The sequence below is a fragment of the Meriones unguiculatus genome, chromosome 10, assembly GCF_030254825.1.
Source record: "Meriones unguiculatus strain TT.TT164.6M chromosome 10, Bangor_MerUng_6.1, whole genome shotgun sequence".
Lineage (NCBI taxonomy): Eukaryota > Metazoa > Chordata > Mammalia > Rodentia > Muridae > Meriones > Meriones unguiculatus.
Window position 1 is genome coordinate 100,738,009 of NC_083358.1, and position 23,865 is coordinate 100,761,873.

Here is a 23,865-nt window from a genome sequence, read left to right on the forward strand (position 1 = left end):
ACTGCAGTGATGTCTGCCAAAACCTTCAAGGTTCCCTCTGTAAATTCCTGCCACAACACTATATATTGCAAATTTTCCCTTGTGTCATTAAGGCTGATTGCATCAGGCAACAGCAGTTCAAGACACGTGGTTTTAAAGGTTTAAAATCTTTCCCTGCTTGTCTTCAAGGAGAAAAATCAACATAAAATAAGCCACATGCACAAGTCAAGGCATATAAACTGACCATTCAATATTAGAAAGGTCAAAATAAAAAGAAATGAAAATGAAGACACAATATACCTCACAAATAAATATGTGGAAGAACTGTTTTCTAAAAATAAAATAAATGTTTTATTTGGAAAAAGTCAGCTTCTTACACAAGGTTGTAAATCTCTATTTTCACCCTGTCAATTACAATGGTATTTTAAATGCATTGAGTACAATTCAGTGTTATATATCTTATCCTTTCTGCCTCTATTTAGAAGACATCGGTTAAAAAAAATTTAATCTGGTCATCTTTCCTCCTATCCTCATGCTGAACCCATTTTTCTACATTTCAGGGAAGTGAAAGGGTCAGAAACCTAAGGACTGTGGAGGTAAGACTACGTCAAATAATTGCAAGCATGATAGAAGTTTCTCCTTAAGCCTTGGTGTGTGTTGGCAGGGAGTGGGTACTTACTAAAACCAAACCCACCCAAGAAATCCCTCCCTATTTTATCTTTATTGGCTTCCTTGGGGCCAAATTTTGGCCCTCTTGATTTCAAAAATACTGAAAAACAATGTAAAAAACAAATAGCATACACTTCCTGTCTGTACTGAGCATCTCACATACAGCTCTAAACTAGGATATAAATGGAACTATCAAAAAAATCAAAAGAGAAAAGTTTCAGAGGTTAAGGAGGACTCCAGGGTACTGGTGGGGTGTGGCTCATGGTACAGCATGCGCTTAGCATGCTTGTGGCCTTGGGCTCAGTCCTCAAGACCCCAAAGCCCCCAAACCCACACACTCAGATTCCAAGAGTCTCATATCATAACTAGGGTATTGGGAAAACCTAAGATGAATTCAGCTGATGCTTGAAATACCTGTCTACGTGAAATCAGACGTGTTGAAGAATTGTTTTATAGATTTTAATACTTTCTCAGTTGATTTCAAAAATGGCCAATAACCTCTGACCCACTCCATGTCTCTGGATAGGAGCACAGGTGGCAATTTAGTGACAACACTAGCACTAGGCTTGGAGTAAGCATCTGAGAAGACAAGGAACCCAGCAGGTGACAGACTATGGCTGAAACAGCCAAGATGTTTCCAGAATTATATGCTCTAAATTTCTTCAATATATACCTAGCAGGCACATACGCCAGGCAACTATGATGCTAGAAAAATACTTGAGTCAGTATTTTATAAACCTCCTACCTTTTAACCAATATTTCTATTGATAAACGTTCTGGTAACAATGTCTGACCAAGCATTACAAACAACAAAACGAGATTAAGGTTAGAGTTACCTCAAGCAAGCTAGTTGTTATTTTTCCTTTTAAAATGACATTGAAAATAGATGAGTTCAGCAGAATGGTTTTAAAAGTTAAGGCCCTCTAAAGAGTTCTAAAAACTAAAACTTAAGGCACATATTATAATCTTCATGACACTGTTAAAAGCTAAGATTAAAACAAAACAAAACATCCCCACTTCTTTCCCATATCCTTTGCCAAACACTCCCTACCTAAAGCATAGTATATTTTAAATTCAGGGATTGGTGAGGAGTGGAAAAAAAAAATCCACCAATGAACACCTGGTAGGTTTTCACACAAATGTCCACTGTCTGCATTAAGCACCACTGGTAGACTAGAGGCCAGCAGGTGGTTTCAGATGCTTGGGCCACACACTGCTCTGCTATTCGTGCTTCACAGGTCAGACAGGACTCTCCTCCTCTGCAGGGTCTCCGGAGCTATTCTGCTGTGGCGTGGACTGGGCAGCTTTTGTTGCCTCCTTTGGCTTTTCATCAACATCTGTGCTGGCGTCGTCCTCTTTACCTTCCCGTTTTTGCTTCTCCTCTGCTTTCTGTTCTCTGGCCACCAGTCGATAGTTGATGCCCATGCCAATGAAGAGGTAGATGCCTGCGATGATGAGGATCACGCCACAAGCCCAGTACGTGTACTTGTAGTCTCCATACATGTCATTGAGGCGGCCTGAAGGTGCAGAAAACAAGGCTCTGTGGGTAAGAGCGAACAAAGGATACCTCTCTCACAGTGTAAGGATCCACTCAGGAAGATGCCAAACCAGCCTTCAAAGAGCCCAGGAATGAGGCATTAGTACAAAAAATGAACTAACTGCTGAATTTTTAATTTATCTCTGATTTTGACTGGCCTTATACTTTCTATTTTCAAATTGAAAACAATCAACTCTGCAAATCCCAATGATAATGGTCAGAGAACATAATCATTCTCTTACTACACAATTGGAAAAACTGTAATTCAAAGGAAGTTTGAGAGTGTCCAAGGCCACACAGATCTACTCCAGTCACCAAGGCCAAAGCTCTTTATCAGCGCTTCCGCAGAACACTTGCTCTGTAGCCAACAGTACTCTCAGCACCAAATGTGCAATGAAATGTATCTTCCAGTGGTTACAGAAACTCAAGCACCAGAACAGTAATAACTTCAAGGTTACAGGCTAGCCAAGGAGCGCAGGGGTCCAAGGTGGGGCCTGAACCTGCCACCTCTGCTCTCTACTGTTTATTGACAGCAAATGAATTTGGAAAATGGCTCATCACATCCTCTCCCAAAAGCTTTGTGTTGTCTGATGGTAATGACACCACTCGACCAATTTGAATGGATCTCTATATGGCTATCACACAGACAGACAAGTGCTACATTGTGGGTTCTGGTACCAGAACATGAGTGATGGAGACTAGCGAGTGGGTGAAGGAAGAATGCTGCTTCTACTGAAACGTCACTTGAGCTGAGACACCAGAAAGAGGGATCTGTCAAGAAAAAGAGGGTGGAGAGGATCTAGGCCTGAACAGCCAATGCAAAGGCACAGGTAGTGTATGAGCAGGAAAGCAAGGGTTGGGTGCTAGAGCAGAGAGCAATGGGCCAGGTAGGAAGGTTGGAGAAACAGGTAGGGCCAAGCTCTGCAGAGCCTTGGAAGCCACATTAGGAAATGGGACGCTGAAGCAAGACAGGAGTTTGTAAAAGGGTGAAAGACACGGTAAGGGGCAAACCAGGAAGAATGGAAGATGGAAACTGATATTTGTAATTTACCAGGGAGGACCTGGAAAGGAGCACTATCAAAAGCCACCTCTAAGCATGGTGATACCTGCCTATAAACCTAGCACTTAGGGGAGGACATGAAAGGGGTCAGGAGGTGTTCCGGGCAATCTTTGGTTATTGAACAAATTTAAGGTCAACTGATTAAGATCCTGCCTCCAAATAAATCGCCATGAATATCTAAAAGGAAGTAGGAACATGAGATGATCTCATCATGCAGGCTAATGCTGATCTTGAACTCAAAACTATCTTGCCTCAGCATCCAAGTGCTGGAGTAACAAGTGTGCACCACCAGCCCAACTTGGGACTTAAAAAAAAAAAATCAAGCCTAGTGGTGGTGGTATGTGCCTTTAAACCCAGAACTTTAGAGGCAGAAGGAGGTGGAGCTCTGAGTTTGAGGCCAGCCTGGTCTACAGAGAAAGTTCCAGGACAGCAGAGCTACATAGAGAAATTTTGCTTAAAAAACAAAACAAAACAAACCAAACAAACAAACAAAAAAACCCAAGCAAACAAAAAGAAAGTTTAGTAACCCAAGCTCTCAAATTATATAACTCATAAACTAATGTAGCTGAGCCAAATTATCCCACCTTCTGAAGCTTTTGCCTCTACTTACGAAACTGCTACTAAAATTACCCTAAGCTTTGTGAGATCCAAGATACACAGTGGTTAGGACAGTCGCTGGTGCACTTTCAAAAGGTCAAAGAGCTACTCTTCTACCTGACTATACTGAAATGCACCGTATTACCAAAATGCTTTAAAGGTAGAGCTGCTGTTTTCAACAGTTTTATAATCAGATCAGAACACAAAACATAGGGAGATATACGATACCTAAAAGTGGTGGCCCCAGGAGGACAGGACAGCACTCCACAATGGTCACCAAGCCCACAGCACTGGAGAACCTCTGGGGTCCAACAAGGTCCATCAATGTTTCAAATAATACGGAGCTGAGCCAACCAAAGGCAAATCCAAAGACTCCAGCGTAGACACAGAACCCAATGTAGCTTGTAGACAAAGGTGCTAGCAAATGGCACACTCCATTTGCTACGACAGAGGCCGCGAAGAAGTACTGGATCCGAGGTCTGATCCACTTGGTGTTGGCTGCAAGTCCCATGGAAGGTCTGGCTACCATATCAACAAAAGCCAGAATGGAAAGGAGGAAGGCTGACTTCTCGCTGGAATAATGCTTACTCTTACCATAGTTACTAAGAAAGACCAAAGGGGTAAAGAGTCCAAAAAACATGACCACATTTCCAGACAGATACAGCAAAAAGCCTCTGTGGGCAAACAGGGACAAGTCCAGGAATTTATTAATTGTTTGTAAGATCGTCCGCTTTTCTCCTTTGGGGCCTCCTCCAATGAGATCTGTATGTGCATCAGACTTTCGAGATTCCTGAAGAGATTCTTTAGATGCTAGTTTCTCTATCTTGGTTGGTTTCGGCCCTATTGGTCGCATCAGGGACCCAGCTACACAACAGTTTAATAGGAGGCCTCCAAGAATTAGGAAGCTTCCTCTCCAGCCAAAAATACCAAAGAAAGCCTGATTAAGTGGAGCCAGGGTAGAAAGGAACACAGGGCTGCCTGCCATGGCCAGTCCATTGGCCAATGGTCGCTTCTTGTAGAAATACTTGCCAATCATAGTCAGAGCTGGGTTCAAGTTGAAAGCAAGCCCAAGACCTAGGGAAAAGGAGCAAAGATAACATGGTGTCATAAACAGGAGTATCTCTGAAATTATTTACCAAGCAAAGACAAAAGAGGAAGTGGGTGGCCAGGTGTGGTGGCACATACCCGTAATCCCAGCACTCAGGGAGGCAGAGGCAGAAATAGGTGGATCACTGTGAGTTTGAGGCTAGCCCAGTCTACAAAATGAGTACAAGACAGCCAAGGCTACACAGAGAAACCTGTCTTGAAAAAACAAAGATTAAGTGGGGCTAAAGAGATGGCTCAGTGCCTAAGGTCACATACTGTTCTTGCAGAGGATCTGAGTTGGAGTTCCAGCATCCACACCGGGAAACTAACAATCACCTATAACTCCAGCTCCAGGAATTCTGATGCCTGTGACCTAGCTAAACCTGGTCCCTTGTTCCAGCTATATAGCATAAGCCCTGTCTTTATTCAGCTATGTATAATTAACCCTGCCTTATTCAACTGCATAGAGTAACCATGCTGAGCTTCCTAGAGTTGTCTATCTGACCTCAGCTTTGCTCTGTATATAATTGTCCCCTCTTCATTCCCTCACTGCCCCAATCAGATCAATCCCTGGAGCAGGGCTGGACATTACAAGCTTTGTTCTGTCTCAAATACTGGATGGCATTAAAAGCTGTTCATATGATTAACTGAAAGAAAATAATGACAAAATATACAAAATCCTTTTTGGTCTAAACAAGCAAACATTAAAGGGTTAGGCTTGTTCATTGGCCATGTTATAATATTCAACAGGTCATTTTCTTAATTTGATGACTAAATTGAAAAATGAGAAGGCTTATCAAGAGTACCCTTAAGAGCTGGGTGTGGTGATACACATCCTTATCCCTAGCACTCAGGAGGCAAAAGAAGGTGGCAAATTCTTGAGTTTGAGCCCAGCCTCATCTACACAGAAAAACTCTGTTCGGAAAAAACAGAGTACCCTTAACTTTCAGACATGTTATCTGGGTAGCACACTGTCCTATTCCTTGTAGGGAAAAGAGAAGGACAGAACAGCCAGTGACTAACCTTCCACAAATCACTGCGTAACTTTTATCTCACCTTGTCTATTCCTTTAACTGGTCTTCTCTGTGTAGTCCTGGCTGCCCTGGAACTCTGTAGACCAGGCTGGCCTCAAACTCCCAGAGAGCTGCCTGCCTCTGCCTCCCTACTGCCGGGATTAAAGGCGTGCACCACCTGCCTTGCTATCACTGTCTACTCTTAAAAGGAGGCAATCCTCTCTTCATTAAGCTAGGTTAGCAACGACTACGTGTTGTATGGCAGCACTTTATCCCCTTAACTCCAGCATGGGGAGGGCACACAGAGGCAGGGATGCTGAGCTTGAGGCCAGCCTGCTTTACACAGCAACTTTCAGGCCAGCCAAGGGTACACAGTCAACCCTATCCTGTAAATAAAACAATTTTGTGTGTGAGTGTGCACACAGACCATGGTGTGGAGGCTGCCCCTACTGGAGCCGTCTCCTTCCTTATACCACGTGGGTCCAGGGGAAGACTCCGGCTATCGCTTTAACCACTGAGCCATCTCACTAGTACTCACTAGCAGCTCCCTAAAATGACAAGGGCATCATCAAACAGCGACAATAAATAAATAAATAAATAAATAAGAAACGAGCCTGTAGCCACTCACCTCCAATAACACCAATGCACAAGTAAAGTTCCTGCACTGTGTTACAGAAAGAAGCTGCGATCAAACCACAACCAGACAAGCAGCCACCAGCAATCATTACTGGGCGGCTGCCATATTTATTCACCAGGATACTGCTGATAGGACCTAGGAGAGAATAAAAATGTGGTATAAATTCCCGTATCCATACAAGAAGAAACAAATGTGAAGGCAGGTCATTTCAACTAGAGGACTAACGGTGTCCATCACCCAGGGTTCGTAAGCCTGACAGTGCATACTGTTGGCCGCTGGGTGAGGCACGGTGCCCTCAAACTTTGCCTTGCTGGCTATGCTTTGCTTATCTTATGTAAACAATAACAAAAAGAAGAAAACTAACTCCTGTTGATTACAAAACCACATATTAAATTTCATTTATTTGTAATTATAATAAAACACCTGAGTTTCACACTTCATAGATATGGACTTAAGGAAAGAATGACAGTTTACCAGACATTGTAACCTGCCTGGTTACAGTAGATGACTGGAAATAAGCAAGGCTCTGGGTTTCATCTTCACATAGTAGGGTAAAATCAGGTAAAAATTCAACCCAAAAGCAAGAGCATTTACAAAGTGAATAAATTATAACTAATAAAAAATAAATTAAAAAAAAAAAAAGCAAGAGTATTGAGAGACAGGACCTGTAGGAAGTAACTGCTCAGAGCCTCATAAGTCTATCAGGTGTCTTTAAGAAAGAAGCCTAAGGGAGCAGATCTTTCCTTCTGCCACGTGAGGTGGCCTGGAAGGCTATAAAGAGCAGGCCCTCGCCAGAGGCCTAATGAACAAAAACCACCACTTCATAGGGTCACAGATCATTTGAAAACTTAAGTTTGGAGTCTGCATGGTGTCAAAGAACTGAACACTGACAGAATATCTGTACAATACTTTCATATGAATTATTCATGACATTTGATATAGCCAAAGTCCTAAAATAAATATTGCCCTGCTATTGTTCCATGAAGTTTAAGTTAGTTATCAATTTCATAATATCTGAAGTTCCCCCAAAAGGATAAAAACTAATCAAAAGCAACTAAAATCTTTCTTTGGCCACATGTGGTGCCTCACACCTTTAATTCCAGCCTTTAGAAGGCAGAGGCAGGAGGACTTCCATGACTCTGAGTTACAGGACAGCCAGGGCTTCATAGAGACCCTGCTTCAACGAGCAAACAAATAGGAAACAAGAGTGCCCAGGTTAAAGGACTGATAGTTGTAAACATGATGAAAATTCTTAGGGGTGTATTATTTAGAAAGAATGGTCCTGATTAACTATCATTAAAACAGAAAGGGGTAGTTAACAGGCCCACTGTCACATGAACTTAGAGATAACGTGCAGGTTAACTCATTAACTGGGTGAGAACAAAGGAGGAACCATCCCCAAAAGAAAGCACCATGTGCAGTGACTGCAACTGACTCTCCCCCAAGCTCTGGCAGCTAAATGAATGACACTCTGGCTTGCAGTCTACGTGAGCATGCAGAACACTGGTGTGGTTCTGGGTGTTTATACCGATTTCTTTTGGCTACCATAGTCAAAACCTGTTTACAGACATTCTGGCAAAATAAGAGTCCAAACCCTAAAGATTACTAGCCCTTGAAAACTGTAATGTCTGTGACTAGAGATGGCTCAGTGGTTATGAGCACTTGCTCCTCTTTTTAGAGGACCTCAGTTTGGTTCCTAGCACCCAAAATGAGCAGCTTACAACTGTCTACATCTCCAACTTCAAAAGGCCCATTGCCGTCTTCTGGCCTCTGTGCCACTACACTCACATCACAAAACCACAGAGAAAGTGACATATAATTTAGCCCTGAAAATTTATTTTAAAACATATTTATATAACCCAGAGACCTATGTTTAAAAATGTTAAAGACAATAGTGACACATGTCTTTAATCCCCAAGGCAGAGGCAAGCAGAAGTCTGAATTCCAAGATATCCAGGCCTACATAGTGAGAACTGTGCTTTTAAAAAACGAGGGAGAGACCAGGTGGTGGTGGCACATGCCTTTAATCCTAGCACTTGGGAGGCAGAGGCAGGTGGCTCTCTGTGAATGAGGCTAGTCTGTCTATTGAGCTAGTTCTAGGACAGTCAGGGAAACACAAAGAAACCCTGTCTCAAAAAAACCAGCCCCCGCCTCAGTTATGACTTCAAGTACACAGTGCTGTCCGTGGGCTTACATCAAAAAGAACAGCAGAATTAGTGTTCTCCCCCACAACAAGCAGCTCAGAGCTGCACGCGCTCCGGAGACCTCGTAAGGACTGCTGCTGGATCTGCCACCAGTTTAGCAGCCTAAGGCTAAGTTATTCACCATTGACAAGTAGGATCTTTCCTGTTAAACAGCTACACGTGAGTATAATCTGACAGTGAATTCCTAGCAAAAACTATCTTGTTAGATGTCCCACAAGACAGCATGGAACCCTGCCAACCCAGCTAAACAAAAACGATCTGCCCCAGAACTCCTACTAAACAACCGCAAGTTTTATGGCAGGTTTAACTTTCATGTTTAATTGTGGTTTGATGTCTCCAGGTAAAACAAACAGTGTTTTAAATAGGCAACTTATTTTCTACATAGCCTCCACACCATGCCAAAGAAAACAAAGGGGTCGGAGGAGACGGAATTCAAGTTTAAGTACAGCTGAAATGCTTTTAGAACCCATAACATCACAGGAACAAGGGAAGATCTTATTCAGCTTTTGTCGTTGGGTGTGTGTGCGTGCTTGTGCGGGCACTGGCCAAAGAGGTGCCAGCTGCCTTCACCGCTTCATGACTGAGGCACAAGCCCAGTCCCTAAAATTACAGATTTTACTTTGAACTATACATTATTCCAGACATTTGAATAGCTTTATAAAATCTTGTAACTCAGTTATTTTAAAATGTTTACTTTTCAAGCATTTGGCAGAGGGCAAGAAAAACCAGGTTTGCACACATCATTTTACAAGAGCTTTTAAAACACAGCTAATAAATCCTTGAGAGCTCCTCACACTTTCATTTCTGTTCCAAAAACCACAATGGAATGAAGGGAGTACGAGCTGCCAGTGTTATCAGGGACGACAAGCATGCTGCAATAGAAAACTTCAGGAAGTAACACTTCAAAGCGCCTCATTGAGGAAGACATTAAAATGCCCAGACTCTGGCTGCTCAGTGTAAGTTAAGAGAGTGGTGGGTACTTACCTCCAGCATACATGACGGCCAGCATGATGGATGAGATCCACGACACCTCACTGGTAGTTGCACTGAATATAACTTCAATTTCTTTAAAGAAGACAGTGATGGATTTGGGAAATGCGTAAGAGAAGCCGATGGAAATGAAAGCTCCAACCACCACTGCCCATCCCCAGCCTCCATCTGGCGGGGTATATCCGACCGGTCCTCCAATTGCAGGTGGCATTTTAAGTGTAGATGTATTCCAAAATGCAGTGCAAATCTGGTAACTGAAGGATATGAAATGGGAAAAAAATGTCAACAGAACAGCCCCCACAAATTCCTTTTCTGTAATAACATACATATTTGCTTGGCTTGATACGTGTCCATACTGAATGCCTTTTAACAATCAGAGTGACAAAGGAAATCTCTTGTTGGGGTATGTTTACTCAGGCCAGGGAAGGGTACATAGTAAGACCCTGTCTCCTAAAGGGAGGGGGAAAAGGTTTCTTTGAATTTTATTCTGTGATTTTTTTTTTTAAATGGTTCTCTGGTTATCAGTGTCGGGCAGTGACTCTTTGTGGAAAATAAGCACCAGTTACTCTAAAAATGGCCAGTTCTCGCAAGCACGTAAAACCGATTTCTGTCAATAAAATCCCAGCCAATTGAAAGCGATGTGCAGATACCTACTGTGTGACAACCATCCCAATTCTAACTTGGAAAACAGAAAAGAAAGAGTTTAACTGTACAGATGGGATAAGGTTAGTGACCGTTCCAAGAACTTTTTAAAACACTGGTTGTCCTGAGAATCTCATGCAGTCCAGGCTGCCTTCAAATTCTTATGTGGCTGAGGTTGTCCTCGAACTCCTGATTTTCCTTCTACAAGTGCTGGAAGTATATTTTTTTCTACACACCCAGTTTTGTTAATACTGTGTAAAATAATGAGTTTCACTGACATTTTCACATAATTTGCCCCATCGTCTTATCATCAGTCTGTCCCATTCTTCCCAAATCTCCATTCTGCCCTAAGATCTTATGACATATACAGGCGTGTTTAGAGTTCACCTAAGGCAGAAGGCACGACATCTCCCTTTTCTCACTTCGGTGTTCTACCCTAACCTCTTTTGATTTCTGGCACAAGGCTCTCCCTAGATCTACGCAGTCACAGGAAACATTTCTCTTCCTTTGAGAACCCAGATTTTTACTGTAAGGGACAGAGAACCAGTGAGACCCAGGATGAGTAAACCAAACCTTTCTTCAGTAATGTACGTGGGTCAAAATGACCCCGGGGACCTTTTCTTAAAAAAATACAGTTTTTACTTAAAAGTTCTTTCTAAATATAAGGATCTGGATGGTTCTTTTAAAAACATAGCCTGTGTGTGTGTGTGTGTAAATCTGTTGTAGAGACCAGATAAAAACATTTTTACAAGCTAAAGTTTCTTAAAAGTTGAACCTGACTGAATAATAAAAAGCTTAACACAGCCATGCTATTGGATTTAAATCTTTGAAGTACAAGTGCTCCAGGCACTGACTTTCTCTTCCCTTTATCTAACCATAAAGAGACTACTTAAAAATTTCCAGAACTACTGAAGAACTCAGGAGTATTTACATATACAGAATAACCCCTGCACACAGACAGTGCTGTCTAACACATCAAGCCCTGACTAGAACAGCAATACGTGCGGGACGTGATTAAACTCCGTGCTTAGCTGCCAGCTAGGATTTGTCCCAATTAAAAGACAGTTCTAATTTTTAGTCATGAAGACTTGCCTCATCAAGTTAAAGAACACCTTTTCTACAGAATCCAGATTTTCAACTTAAGTAACTTTAGAAAGATTCACAAGTAAGAGTTTCCAAAATATTTTGGGGGGCGGAGGGGAGGGGAAACAAACATTCAAAAACCCAGAAACAGATTCAATATAATTCTACCATCTGACAAATAATTGTTACAATTAACATAAAAATTCTAATTAGAAATCTCCATTTACCACCTCCCCCTGATGGGGGAGCAGCCTTACCAGGCCACAGAGGAAGACAATGCAGCTAGTCCTGATGAGACCTGATAGGCTAGGGTCAGATGGAAGGAGAGGAGGACCTCGCCTATCAGTGGACTGGGAGAAGAGCATGGAGGAGGTAAGGGAGGGATGGTGGGATTGGGAGGGGATGAGGAAGGTGGCTTCAGTGGAGATAAAGTGAATAAACTGTAAATAATAAAAGAAAGAAAGAGAAAAAAAGAAAAATCTCCATTTACACCAGTAGTTCTCTAATTTACACAGAAGGCCTCACCCCAAAAGTAAATCACAGGACTAGACTTCTGTCTGTAGTCCAGGAAAAGGGAACACATACAAACTTCACGTTAAAACTCAGGCTAAATGAACAGAAGTTTTAAAGGTTTTGATCTTACACTGTGCAGCAGTATTATTGCCTTAAAGTAACAGAGGGATTAAGCTAAGGGATGGAATGATGAGAAAATGTGCCTTCTAAGAAGCCAAGCATGGTGGGGCATGCCAGAAATGCCAGCACTCAGGGCAGGAGACTTAGCTTAGGCAGGTACATGACTATAAAGCAACACCACAAGGGAGTAGGGCAGGAAACAGACGCTAGGAAATAAGCTCCACATCACTCTTTCACTGGAAATGACAGTAGAAACAAAAGCTTTTGTTTGTTTTGTTTTGTAGCTTTGGCTGTCCTGGAACTCACTCTGTAGACCAGGCTAACCTGGAACTCACCTGCCTCCTGAGTGCTGGGATTAAAGGTGTGCACCACCACAGTCCAGCATCTTATTGTTTATATTTTTGTTGTTTTTATTTTTCCTCAAACTCACTATGTAGCCCTGACTGTCCAGGAAGGAGCTCATTATGTACGCCAGACTGGTCCTGAACTCTGAGATTCAGCTGCCTAACTGTTTGGGAATTGTTTCAAACCATTAATCCCAGCACTTGGGAGGCAGAGGCAGGAGGATCTCTGTGAGTTATGAGGCCAGTTTGGTCTGCATGGTGAGTTCCAAAACAGCCAGATCTACATAGTGGGACCCTGTCCTCCCAACTTCCCCATCCCCCAAAAAAGCTCCCCCCCATTATACTAGTGGGTTGGAGACATGGCTCAGAGGTTAAGAACACATACTGCTCTTGCAAAGGGCCTGAGTTCAGTTGCCAACAGTCACGGTGGGTGCTTCATGTAAGCCCCAGGCTATCCAACCCTGAGGCACACACAACCACATGATCATTCTCCCACAGATGGGGGGGGGGGGGTTAGAGGATATGAATGCAAACAAACCCAACCACCATTTTCTAAGGGGAAAACAGCCAACTTGTGAATATAAAAGATATAGAATGTATCTAAAGCTCCTTATACATTACTAAGCATAAACTACTAGTGTTAGGCTTCAAAGTCTGACAATCAGGTCCATAAGGCTTATTTAACTTCCCATTTAACTGTTTTGACCTAGCTCTCTGTCCTCTAGAATAGCTCCAAGTTAACTTTACTAGGAAGTCTGTTCTTTTGTCTTTTTTTGTACATTAAATTGAATACAATCACACACACACACACACACACACACAGAGAGAGAGAGAGAGAGAGAGAGAGAGAGAGAAGAGAGAGAGAGGAGGGAAGGAGAGATTATGAAGGAATTAGGAAGTGTATCTCAGTGGCAGAATGTATACATAACATGAACAGGCCCCTAGGTTTAGTCCCCAGCAGTTAGTTACTGCCTCCCCTAACCTCCACCCCCACCCCAAAGAGGAAAAAAAAAAGAAAAAGCATCTATGAAAAAGCAGAATTCTGAATACTGGATCTGACTCACAAAACACTCGTCAATTATAGCATGTTTAGTTTCTCATCATACTATATAAAGACACAAAGTGTAATCTTGCCTCTACAAACTTCTTGCCTTTGCCTTCAAAATATCGCAATTAAAAACATGCACCATCTTGCTCAGCTGACACTGTTGATAAGACACCACACTATTTGGCTAGTATAAAAAACAAACTCCAAAGCTGCCCTCTCTTCCACATAAATGCTGTGGCACATAGGCTAGCATATACACAGCATGAACACAGCCATCCAAATAATTTAAAAATGTCATCAGTCAAGACATAAAAGCAGCGCCTGGAGAGATGGCTCAGTGGTTAAGAGCACTGTCTGCTCTTCCAAAGGAGAGGGGTTCAATTCCCAGCACCCATATGGGAGCTCACAACCGTCTGCAATGCCCAGTCCAAGGATCTCACACCTTCACATTAATGCACATAAAAAATAAATTATAAAAAAAGACAAAAGCAACCTTGTCCATCAATGGTACCCCATGCAATGGAGTATTAAAAAGCCCAAATTAAAAAAAAAAAATCATTTGTGACAACATGGATGGACCCCAAGAACATTTGCTGAATAAAAGAAACCAGATTCAGAAAGATAAATACTGTAGTTTTGTGTCAGTTCAAGTGTGATACTCTTCTACCTTATGAGTGGCTTTTCATAAAAGACTTACTGCTAAATACACTGAACACCAACCAGGCAAGCATCCAACCACTGAACCATATACCCAGCCTTTAAACAGCCTTCCAATTGCTGATGACACAAACCTTACACTATGTTGTCATTAAAATAATTACTAGGTTTTTATGAGAAATATACAATTTCCAAATGAGTATTTGATTTTTCTCATTAGAGTAATTATTAAATGACTTGCTTCCCTTCTACTCATCTGAGATTTCTAGGTGACAGAGTGCTAATAAAGTACTAATATAATCACAAGAGGCTGTTTCTAATCTGTGTTCTAATCTGCAAGGATTTCAAACCTGAGGTTCAATGACCTCTTTAGAGTCTTCCAACTGAGCTGTTGAAGAGAAGGTTTGAATGAATTTGAAATATATTTGCTGATGTAAACCTACTGGAAACAGGGCCAGAAAACCCAAGTCAAATTAAGATACCCAAATTAAGATAATTGGTGGCACATACACTTTCTAATTAAAGTACTCTGTCTGCATTTGTGAAAAATCACTCTACGTGGCCAAAGAATCTACTTATTAACCTGTGACATCATGATTACACAATCCTATGAGGACAAGATCTCTGCTGTGTAGCACCACGATAGGCTCTGCTAGCCTCACTCTCACGCAGGAACAGCAATAACCCTTTCCCTAAGGGCTGTCAGGTTCCTGTGGCAGTTGCGGTAAAAACTGCACACTTTTAAGCTGGGAATGGCAGGGCACACCTGTAATCCCAGGAGGCTGAAGGAGGAGGAAGGTAGCCACAAGTCTGAGGTCGGTGTAATCTGCAAAGTGAATTTAAGACCAGCCTATGCTACAAAGTGAGCCCTGTCCTTAAAATATAAAGAAAAACAAACCCCCCCCCCAAAAAAAAACAAGAACAAAACAGATGCATAAAGTAAAACTCAAAAGTAGAACTAAGAACATTTTTTAATTGGACATTGTAAAGTACTAGTATAATAACCACGCAATGTTGAAATGGTGACAAGTCTAACAACTGATAAAGCTAACACAAGAAGCCTACAACCACAGTTGAAACTCCAACAAATGTACAAACTCTTATGAACTCCACACATCTTGGAGATTATCCTGAAGACTGTGAGTTTAAAAACCTATGATAGGACAGGGGGTAGAGACCCCCTCCTACAGGAAAACAGAAAAGAAAATTAGGTAAAAACATTGCTTTGGTCCTCAAATCTCAGTAACTGGGCTGATAAGATGACTCAGCAGGTAAGGCACCTGCCATTAAGCCTTACAATCTTAGTCTGATCCCAGGGACACACATGGTTAGGAATCAACTCTTGCAAGTTGTCCTGTCCTCCATAGGAACTACCCAAAACACACACACAGTCGCTCTCAAGAAATGTAACATTAAAAGAAAACAAAAGCCTAGCAGGGTGGTGGTGGGGTTGGGGAGAAGCAGGGGCAGACAGATCTTTGAGTTGAGGACAGCCTAGTCTGTAGAATGAGATTCAGGACAGCCTGGGGTACACAAAGAAACCTTGTCTCAATAAATCAATGAATAGATGAATGGATGGATGAATGAGAGAGAGAGAGAGAGAGAGAGAGAGCTAACTCCAATAACCAAGTTAAAAAACCCTACTCCTCCAGACAGTTTACAAACACAAGTGTGATTATGCTTTCTTTTTAAATCTTTAATTTATTTAAAAAGAAAGAATGTACCTGTGCGAAGGTATGGACACCACTCCCTCGGAGGTCAGAGGAAAACTGTCCAGGGTTGGGCTCTCTCCTGCCACCTTGTGGACTCAGGAGTCTGACTCAAGGGGTCAGGCCTGCAAAGAACTGCCTAGCAGCTGCCCCAAGTTTCCACTCATTCAGCCACATACTGGCTTCTATCCTGTCATGGTTTGGAAGCAAATGTTCCCCGCAGGTTCATGTAGTTGAATACTTAGTCATCAGCTAAGTGTTTGGGAAGTTGAGGAAGCTTTAGGAGATAAAACCTAGCTGGAAGAAGTGGGTCTAGGGGCAGGCCTGGAGGTTTTACAACTCTGCTCTGCTTCCTCCGTGGCCCAGGTGTGAGCAAGCAGCCTCGTTGCTGCCACCAGTTTCCTGCTGCCTTGCCTTCCTCACCCTGAAATAAAACCTTCCTCCCTGAAGTTGCTTCTTGCCAGGTGGAAACTATGAGGAAAGTAACCAATACACATCGCCAGTATCCAAACCTCCCCCGACAAACACTGCCAGAGAAGTTATATGGGGAATAACAGAATCATGGGAAAGATGTATTTTCAACCAATGATCAGTTACGCAACTTACAATACTAGAATATTTTAAAGTTATTTTTTTCTGCAAAGGCTAAATCTGCCAAATCAAATTGAACGCTATTATGGGTTGTAATTAGCAACAGGATAATAGTGTGACAATAAACAGAACTGAATCCTGCTTGTCTATTTATGGTCAGTGATACCACTTCAAAGGCACAGCCTTCGAAGCCCTTCTCATTACTGTGGAGGTGAGCTCACGCTGTGACCCTGTGAGTTGAGCTTTGAAACTCTTAGAATGATATTAGGTTTCATTCTTTACCATAAAGATCTACTATAAGCTCTGACTCTCCACCATGCCCCCCAAAAACAAAACAAAACTAAATTAAAGGGAGAAAATGCTACCTTATTAAGACAAATAAATTAAAGAGCATATAGAATTTTAAAAGATTAGGTATAGCAATATGCTTAAGATGATTTAATTTGCCAAGCATGATGGTACATACCTTTGATCCCAGCCCTCAGGATGAAGAGGCAGGTGGGCATTCAGGTGCCAGACTGCTGCACAGCGAGACCCTGACTCAAAAAGACCTGATTTTATCCCAACAAATTAATTTCTGGAAAGTGGGAAACCATGAAGAGTGTGTGTGTGTATACAAGGAGGCCACAGGTCTGCGTGGGTTTTGTTGACACAAGGTCTCTATTTTTGCCTGGAGCTTGTTCAGGTTAGGCAGGCTGGGATTGCAAGTGTGCACCACCATATTGGTTTTGCTTTGCTTTTGGAGACAGGGTCTCTATATATAGCTCTGGCTGTCCTGGAACTCACTATGAAGGGCATGAGGTCTACCTGCTGCCACCTCCAGAGCGCTGCCATTAAAGCCATGTACTCAGCAGTGCATGCAGAACGTGGAAGGGGAGGAGGGCCTTCCCTACCAGTGGACTTGGGGAGGGGCATGGGAGAAGAGGGAGTGAGGGTGGGGTTGGGAGGGAATGGGGGGGAGCTATAGCTAGGATACAAAGTGAATAAACTGTAATTAATATAAATTTTTTTTTAAATAAAAACTTAAAAAGCTGTGTACTACCACACTCAGCTCTTTCACATGGGGAATTGAACTCAGGTCCTCATGCTTGTGAAACAATCAACTTATCCCTAAGTGGTTTTAATTAGGGAGATGACCAGAAACTGGCAGAACACTAAAGGGCGGAAGAGGATGACATTAGATAATAGAAAGCTGTAGCTTAGGCAGTAGAATGTTTGCTTGCGGCCCTGGGTTTGGCCTTAGGAACATACAAACCAGGTATGGTGGCTTAGACAATCCTTCCAGTATACAGGGTGTTTAAATCCAGCCCAGGCTACATGACATCCTGTCTCAACAACAACAGCAATAATACAAGGTAAAAAGACCACTGCATTAATCACAAAGCAATGTAAACTGGGCAACAACAGAAATGGAGGAGAGGCAGGTACACACAAAGGCAAAGAGGATGTGGCAACTACCTAGGCCTACTAGGGGAAGTACCAAGATGACTTAAGAGGATATAAGTCTGGTTGCCTGGAAAGATGGCTGAGTCACAGAAGAGAGTTAAGTATTACATTAAACTTAAATGCCTTGGAGGTAAGTGGAAGAGTAGATCACAGATGAGGCGGTTACCCCATCTCATTTAGGTTCTGGAGTCTGGGGCCTCTGCAGCTTAAAAACAAACACCCCAAACAACTTGAAGTGAATCTGAGGACCTGAGCTCAATCCTTGGAACCAACATAAGATGGAAGGAGAGAACCAATTCCATCCATAGTTGTTCCTGGGTCACATGCATATCATAGATCATGGCACATGTAAACCTCCCCCCCCCCACACACACACAATCACGTACACAGCGTTAAATAACACTTAAAATCTAAAGAAATAAAGTCTGGAACCTATCACAGCCACAAACTGAGACTTGATCATGATTTTTTTCTACCAGGATCCTTTAAAAGCAGTAAAACAGATAAGCCATCAAGAGCACCACACTAAGAGAACCCATCAGCTTCAGAGACTAACTTCAAAATATGTCAAGTACTTACTGAATGACTGAGGAAATGTTAACACCAAGTGCTAAAACCTTTTTAGTAACTCACTCTTCTTCCAGTGCAAGGGAATCAAGCCAAAGTCCTCCATGTGCTAGGCAAGCCTTCTACCACTGAGCTATATTGTCAGCCCCAAAGAGCAGCTTTTAAAAGATGTGTCTTGATATATCTGAGTATTTCTCTTAAAAACCTAGTTTCTCAATCATACACCATACCATATGAAATAAAAACAGGATTATAATTGGGCACAGTGGCTCATGCCGGTGGTCTTACCATTTGGGAAGTGTAGACAGGAGGATCATGAGTTCAAGCCATCTTGATACACAGAAAGTATGAGGCAAGCCTAGGCTAAATGAGAGGGTCTCAAACTCAAATGCACACAAATAAAACTGTGAGTTCAAGACTAGCCTAAGCTGCACAGTGGAACCCTACTTCATTGTGCTTTAATGTTCCCTCCTTCAAATTATACCTTTAATAAAGGTGTTCTGGTTAATAAATTAAGGGGGAATGGTTAAAATTAAAGTGCAATTAAACTACTGCCTTTTCAAACCACAGGGAAATGACAGAGTAGGCTGGGAATACAGCAGAAAGGAAAAATGTCTCCAAGGTCTCCAAATAGAAGCAGCAAACATAAAACATACTTGATCTCTCCTCCTAAACTTTTATTCAGAAATAAGAAGCTGACTGCTCTGCTTGGTCTTTAAGTGAGCTTCCAACTAGAGAAAACACAAAGGACAGCAGGCTAAACTAGGACATGTTAAAACTATGCCATGAGGACAAATTCAAAACCCCAGACGGGAAAAAACAGAAAAAAAGGGTCCGTCTCCTTCAAATAAATTACATAGATGAAAAACATCAGATTTCAGAGACATCAGCCACATACAGCATAGGACCTTATTTGTATCCTTCATCAAGGGCACAACAACAAAACAAAACAAAAAAACCTCAATACATAAATATAAACACCACTTCGGAAAACCTGGATACTGATGGGTTTTCAGTGACATTAATTTTTAAAGGTAGAATAATGTGATTATGGATTTTTCTGAAGACTTCTATTTTTAATAGAAAGAGGTGAAAGAGGTGGAGGCAGGAGGATCAGGAGTTCGAGATCACCCCTTGGATCCATATTGAGATCCAGACCAGCATGGGATACATGAGACCCTAGGTCTCAAAAAATTAATTAAAAAACTTTTAGGTCAGGCAGTGGGGATGCACACCTTTAATCCCAGCACTCTGGAAACAGAGGTAGCTGGATCTCGTGAGTTCGAGGCCAGCCTGGTCTACACAGAGAAACCTGTCTCAAAAACAAAAAACAAAACAAAACAAAAATTATAATAATACACTCTCTTTTAGAACTACATACCAAAATATTTAGAGAGGAAATAATTTCATCTAGGATTTGCTTTATAACAATCCAGCAGAAGCTGAGGAATGTAGGAAGGGACAGCAATGAGACACTAGTGGCTCAACCATTGTCAATTAACATTTTCCATTCTACTAAGAATGTAGAGCGGAGTAAAGAGGAAACAAAAAAATTTCAGCTTCACCAATAAAAACAAGAGAACAGAAATGGCTTTGAATTTATCTACAGTCATAAGCTGGGCGGTTCTGGTGTATGCAGTCACACTACCTCAGGATTCCTACTGGTTAAAATGGAGATAATAAACTTGTGTTGGCTCCTGCTCAGAACCTGCGCCACATCCTTAACTCCAACTGGGCTCCTATGCTCTAACCTACCTAAAACCTATCTGCTTTCCTTTCTCAAGGATTCCCACTAGGTATTCCCATTCGGTCCCGCTCTAAGAACCTCTCTACCCTGCTTTTTCCCTGTATCCTGCTCAGCCACTTAAACAGCTTTCAACCAACTTCAAAAGTTCACTTGACTGTTTTAGTCTTTTCCTGTGTCATTAAAATGACTACAGGCCCTCCATTAGCTGACACTTCTTTTCCCTCATTATTTTTGACCTCTCTATGATCAGTTTCTGGTGAAAGTCTGTCAGTGCCTGCATGGCCCCAGCACCATCTTCAACGGCCTTTCAACCTATCACCTATGCCTACCTAGCTCCCACTGTCAAACCTCAGATTAAATGTTATTTCCTCAAAGAGGCATCCCTGTGTTCAAATTCCATATTCCTAGTCCTCACAGGCAATTAAAGCACTAAGCAGGCATTATTCAGGAATCCGGACCTTGCACGGAATGCATTCTAGGAATTGAAGCACAATGGGAATGAAGGGCTTAAGAAGTTGGGGAAATATTAATCTAACACTATTTTTTGCCTGAGTTTATAGGTATCCATGTTTACTCTCCTTATGCCCTGCCATCCTTAATCTGTTTAGGATTATGTAAATCTTAAAGCTAAATCTTTAAAACGCTCAAAATACTCCTCAAACTAAGAACCTGCATATTTAACAAGGTCACCCAATCTGTGAAAAACTAAAAGGACCTACTTAAACCCACAACGAAATTACTGAAATACACTCAATTAAAAAAATTAATCCTACCCTGGGCATGGTAACAGACTGCCTTTAATCCCAGCACCGGGACGCAGAGGCAGGCCTATCTCTGCATTCTACAGTTCCAGGACAGCAGGGCTACCAGAGAAACCCTTTCTCAACCGCCCCCCAAGCCCCAATACTACAATTACGGCCTAAAATCTTATTGGTCATTTCTTATGGTACTTGGAAGGCAAAGTCGTAAAACGTGGATATTTTTACTTTGTTTTTGAGAAAGGTCTCACTCTGTAAACCTATATACCTCCTGCCTTTACACCTTGGATTTAATTCATGAAAGGCTAAGGGACCGTCGCAAAACAAGACCTTATCTCACACACACACACATCCCCAAAGACTTGCATTTGGAAGCCTCAGTTATCAATTAAAATAAATGAACGAGTGAATGAATGAATGAATGCGAGATGCAGTCTCTCTTACCTTATTCAGCGGGCATGGGGGGGGGCAAATCACGCTGCTTGACTTAGTTCCTCCCCACCATTTCCCAAACTCTCATACAATTACTAATCTCACACGTCAGTATATACTCATTTTGTTTCAAAACTAGAATGACTTTTTTTTTTCCAATGCGGTCGATCAAACTTTGGGGCCTCAGGCATGGTAGGCCAAGGCAGGTACTCTTAACCACTGAGCTACACACACACACACACACACACACACACACACACACACACCAGCCTAAATCTAACAACGCCTTAAGATTTCAAAATTAATTATGATTTAAAAAAAAAAGTAGCACGTCACTGAGTAACTACCAGCAGTAGAGGGCCGGTTTATAATGAGCTACTGGAAGACGGGAAAAGGCTGAAGTTAGTAACACGTGCGTTTCCTGGTTGAGCGATCAGAAACTAGTTTTTGCAACTGCTGGTTGCACCAAATACGCCAACCTAAAAAAAGGCTAAAATGCACTCGGGAAAAGGGATGCATCTGGCAGAGAAAGCGTGCTCTGACCAAATGTAACGCTCTTTAAGTCTTCTCTGCGGGGATGCCCCGAGACCCCGTGCCCGGGGCGGACGCGCCTAAGCCACAGGTTGGACCACAAAGAGCCCCTATCCCAAACCTCCCGCCCCTTCCTCAAAGTTCACTCAGACCCGTGATCTTTTAAGGCGGTCGGCAATGCGGTCCTCACACCACCCCAGCAAGGCACCAGGTGGGACACCGATTGGCAGGCGGGGGAGGCTGGGCGGGCATGCCACGAGTCCCAAGTAACTCCCGCCCCAGTCCCGTCCCTCCGAGCAGAAGGCGGCAGGAGAGCACCACGTGAACCGGCCTCGGCTCGTCCCTCTTCCCGATCCAAGCATCTCTCCAGTCGCCTACCGTAGCCTGGACTGGAAGCGTCTCCCCCAAGGTCACCGGGCACCGTGACCTGACTCCCGCAGCCCGGTGGCCGCCCCATGACTACGGGGCCCGCGGCTCGGCCGGGAGGGACGGCGTACCCATCGCCTCAAGGTCCCCTTCACCCACGCCACGTTCCGGGGCCATGCGGCGCCGCGCGCCCACGATGCCCTCTGTCGGGACGTGCCCTCCAGCCCCCCACCCCCACCCTGCCACGGGGACGAGAGTCTCCGGGTGCCTACCGGGCTCCGCGACCCCTCGGGGCACCAAGGGCACCGCAGAGTCCATGCGGCGCGCTGCCGGGCTCAGCCCGCACTGACCGTTATGTGTGCCTCGCGGCGCCCGGAGTATCGCGGGCCGCGGCGCCTCGGAGCTGGGGGTCCCGCTCGTGTCCCTCGCCGCCGCCGGCTTCGTCGGCTGCGGCACCCGAACGGCGGACTGGTCACGTCGCAGCTCGCCACTTTGTCTGGCGGGGCAGGCGCGGCTGCCTTATAACCCGCGGGGGCCGGAGCATGCGCACAGGGGGAGGAGCCAGCCTCCCCGGCCGCCGCCCCCTCCCTGCCATACATCCAACCCTGCTCCGCATCGCGCGCCTCCACGCGCTGCCGGCCGCGCGCGCCCGCCCGCTCGGCCGCGCGCGCCGGCGGCCCCCTCCCCGCCACGTGACCCGGGCGCCGCGGCCCCGGGGACCCCCCTCCCGCCCCGCCCCGCCCCGGGAGCGCTCCGTGGGGCGGATTGCGTTTCTCGCGTGCCCGGGACGCCATCGCGGGCCTCAGCCCTCAGGCTCCGGAGGAGGAAGGGGAAAGGCCGCCCCGAGGTGCCGGGGACGCTGGACGGGCGGAGTCGAGGGACCGCGCAGCGTTTGAATGGACGCGGTGCAGCTCCGACGCCGGTAGACTCCGGTACGGGCCCGGAACCCCGGCTCCGGGACCTGGGGAAATTGCTGGAACCCTCCGGGCCTGTTTCCTCTCTCTAAGTCAGCCCCTGTGGAGTCGTTAGGAGGTTTAATGGGCAGTTTTACGCCAGGATCTCGTCCGAGAGCCTGACCTGTGTGGCATTTGATGGGCGCAGAGTTTAAGGACGAGTCGTTCAGGGGGGACTGGCCCCGGGCCCGAGGGTGTGCCCGTCGGAAACGCCAGGTTTTTATGGACACTCGATTTTAGGGACGGGGTGGAATTATAGCTAGTGGGTTTGGGACAGATGCAGCTGCACCAGAATGATCTTGTATGATCTTCACAGCCTTGTGAGGTAGGTGCTAACCGAGAGGATTTTGTAAATAAGGAACCTCGGACTTCACGAGGTTAACTGGCAGAAGTCACCAAGCTAGGAAGTGGCCAGCGTTTAAAGGCAAAACTACAGAGCCTGATGTGTCACGAGCCGTTTTCGGTTCTTGACTAAAGATACTCAGATAACCAAAATTTATTGAAATGGTAAACTAGTGAGTATTCTTAATGACTAGGACCCTTGATACATTTTCTTTTGTGGGGGGGAGGATGGGTTTTTGTTTGG

The 23,865-nt window shown here is 43.9% G+C and overlaps 1 protein-coding gene across 2 annotated transcripts; it reads right to left on the minus strand.

Moving 5' to 3' along the window:
- Positions 1-306: 306 nt before the first annotated feature.
- On the minus strand, positions 307-22,915 carry Slc16a1 (solute carrier family 16 member 1). 2 transcript variants are annotated; one of them, XM_060392942.1, is made up of 5 exons: positions 22,677-22,915; positions 9,767-10,033; positions 6,570-6,713; positions 4,071-4,916; positions 307-2,165 (listed from the first exon to the last, which is right to left on the minus strand). In XM_060392942.1, the coding sequence occupies exons 2-5, from the start codon at positions 9,981-9,983 to the stop codon at positions 1,888-1,890; spliced, it is 1,485 nt and encodes a 494-aa protein (XP_060248925.1). In that variant the 5' UTR covers positions 9,984-10,033; positions 22,677-22,915; the 3' UTR covers positions 307-1,887. The 2 variants fall into 2 exon arrangements, with proteins under 2 accessions (XP_060248925.1, XP_021489884.1); XM_021634209.2 differs by having other exon boundaries at positions 9,767-10,026; positions 22,677-22,913.
- Between the last annotated feature and the right edge of the window lie 950 nt (positions 22,916-23,865).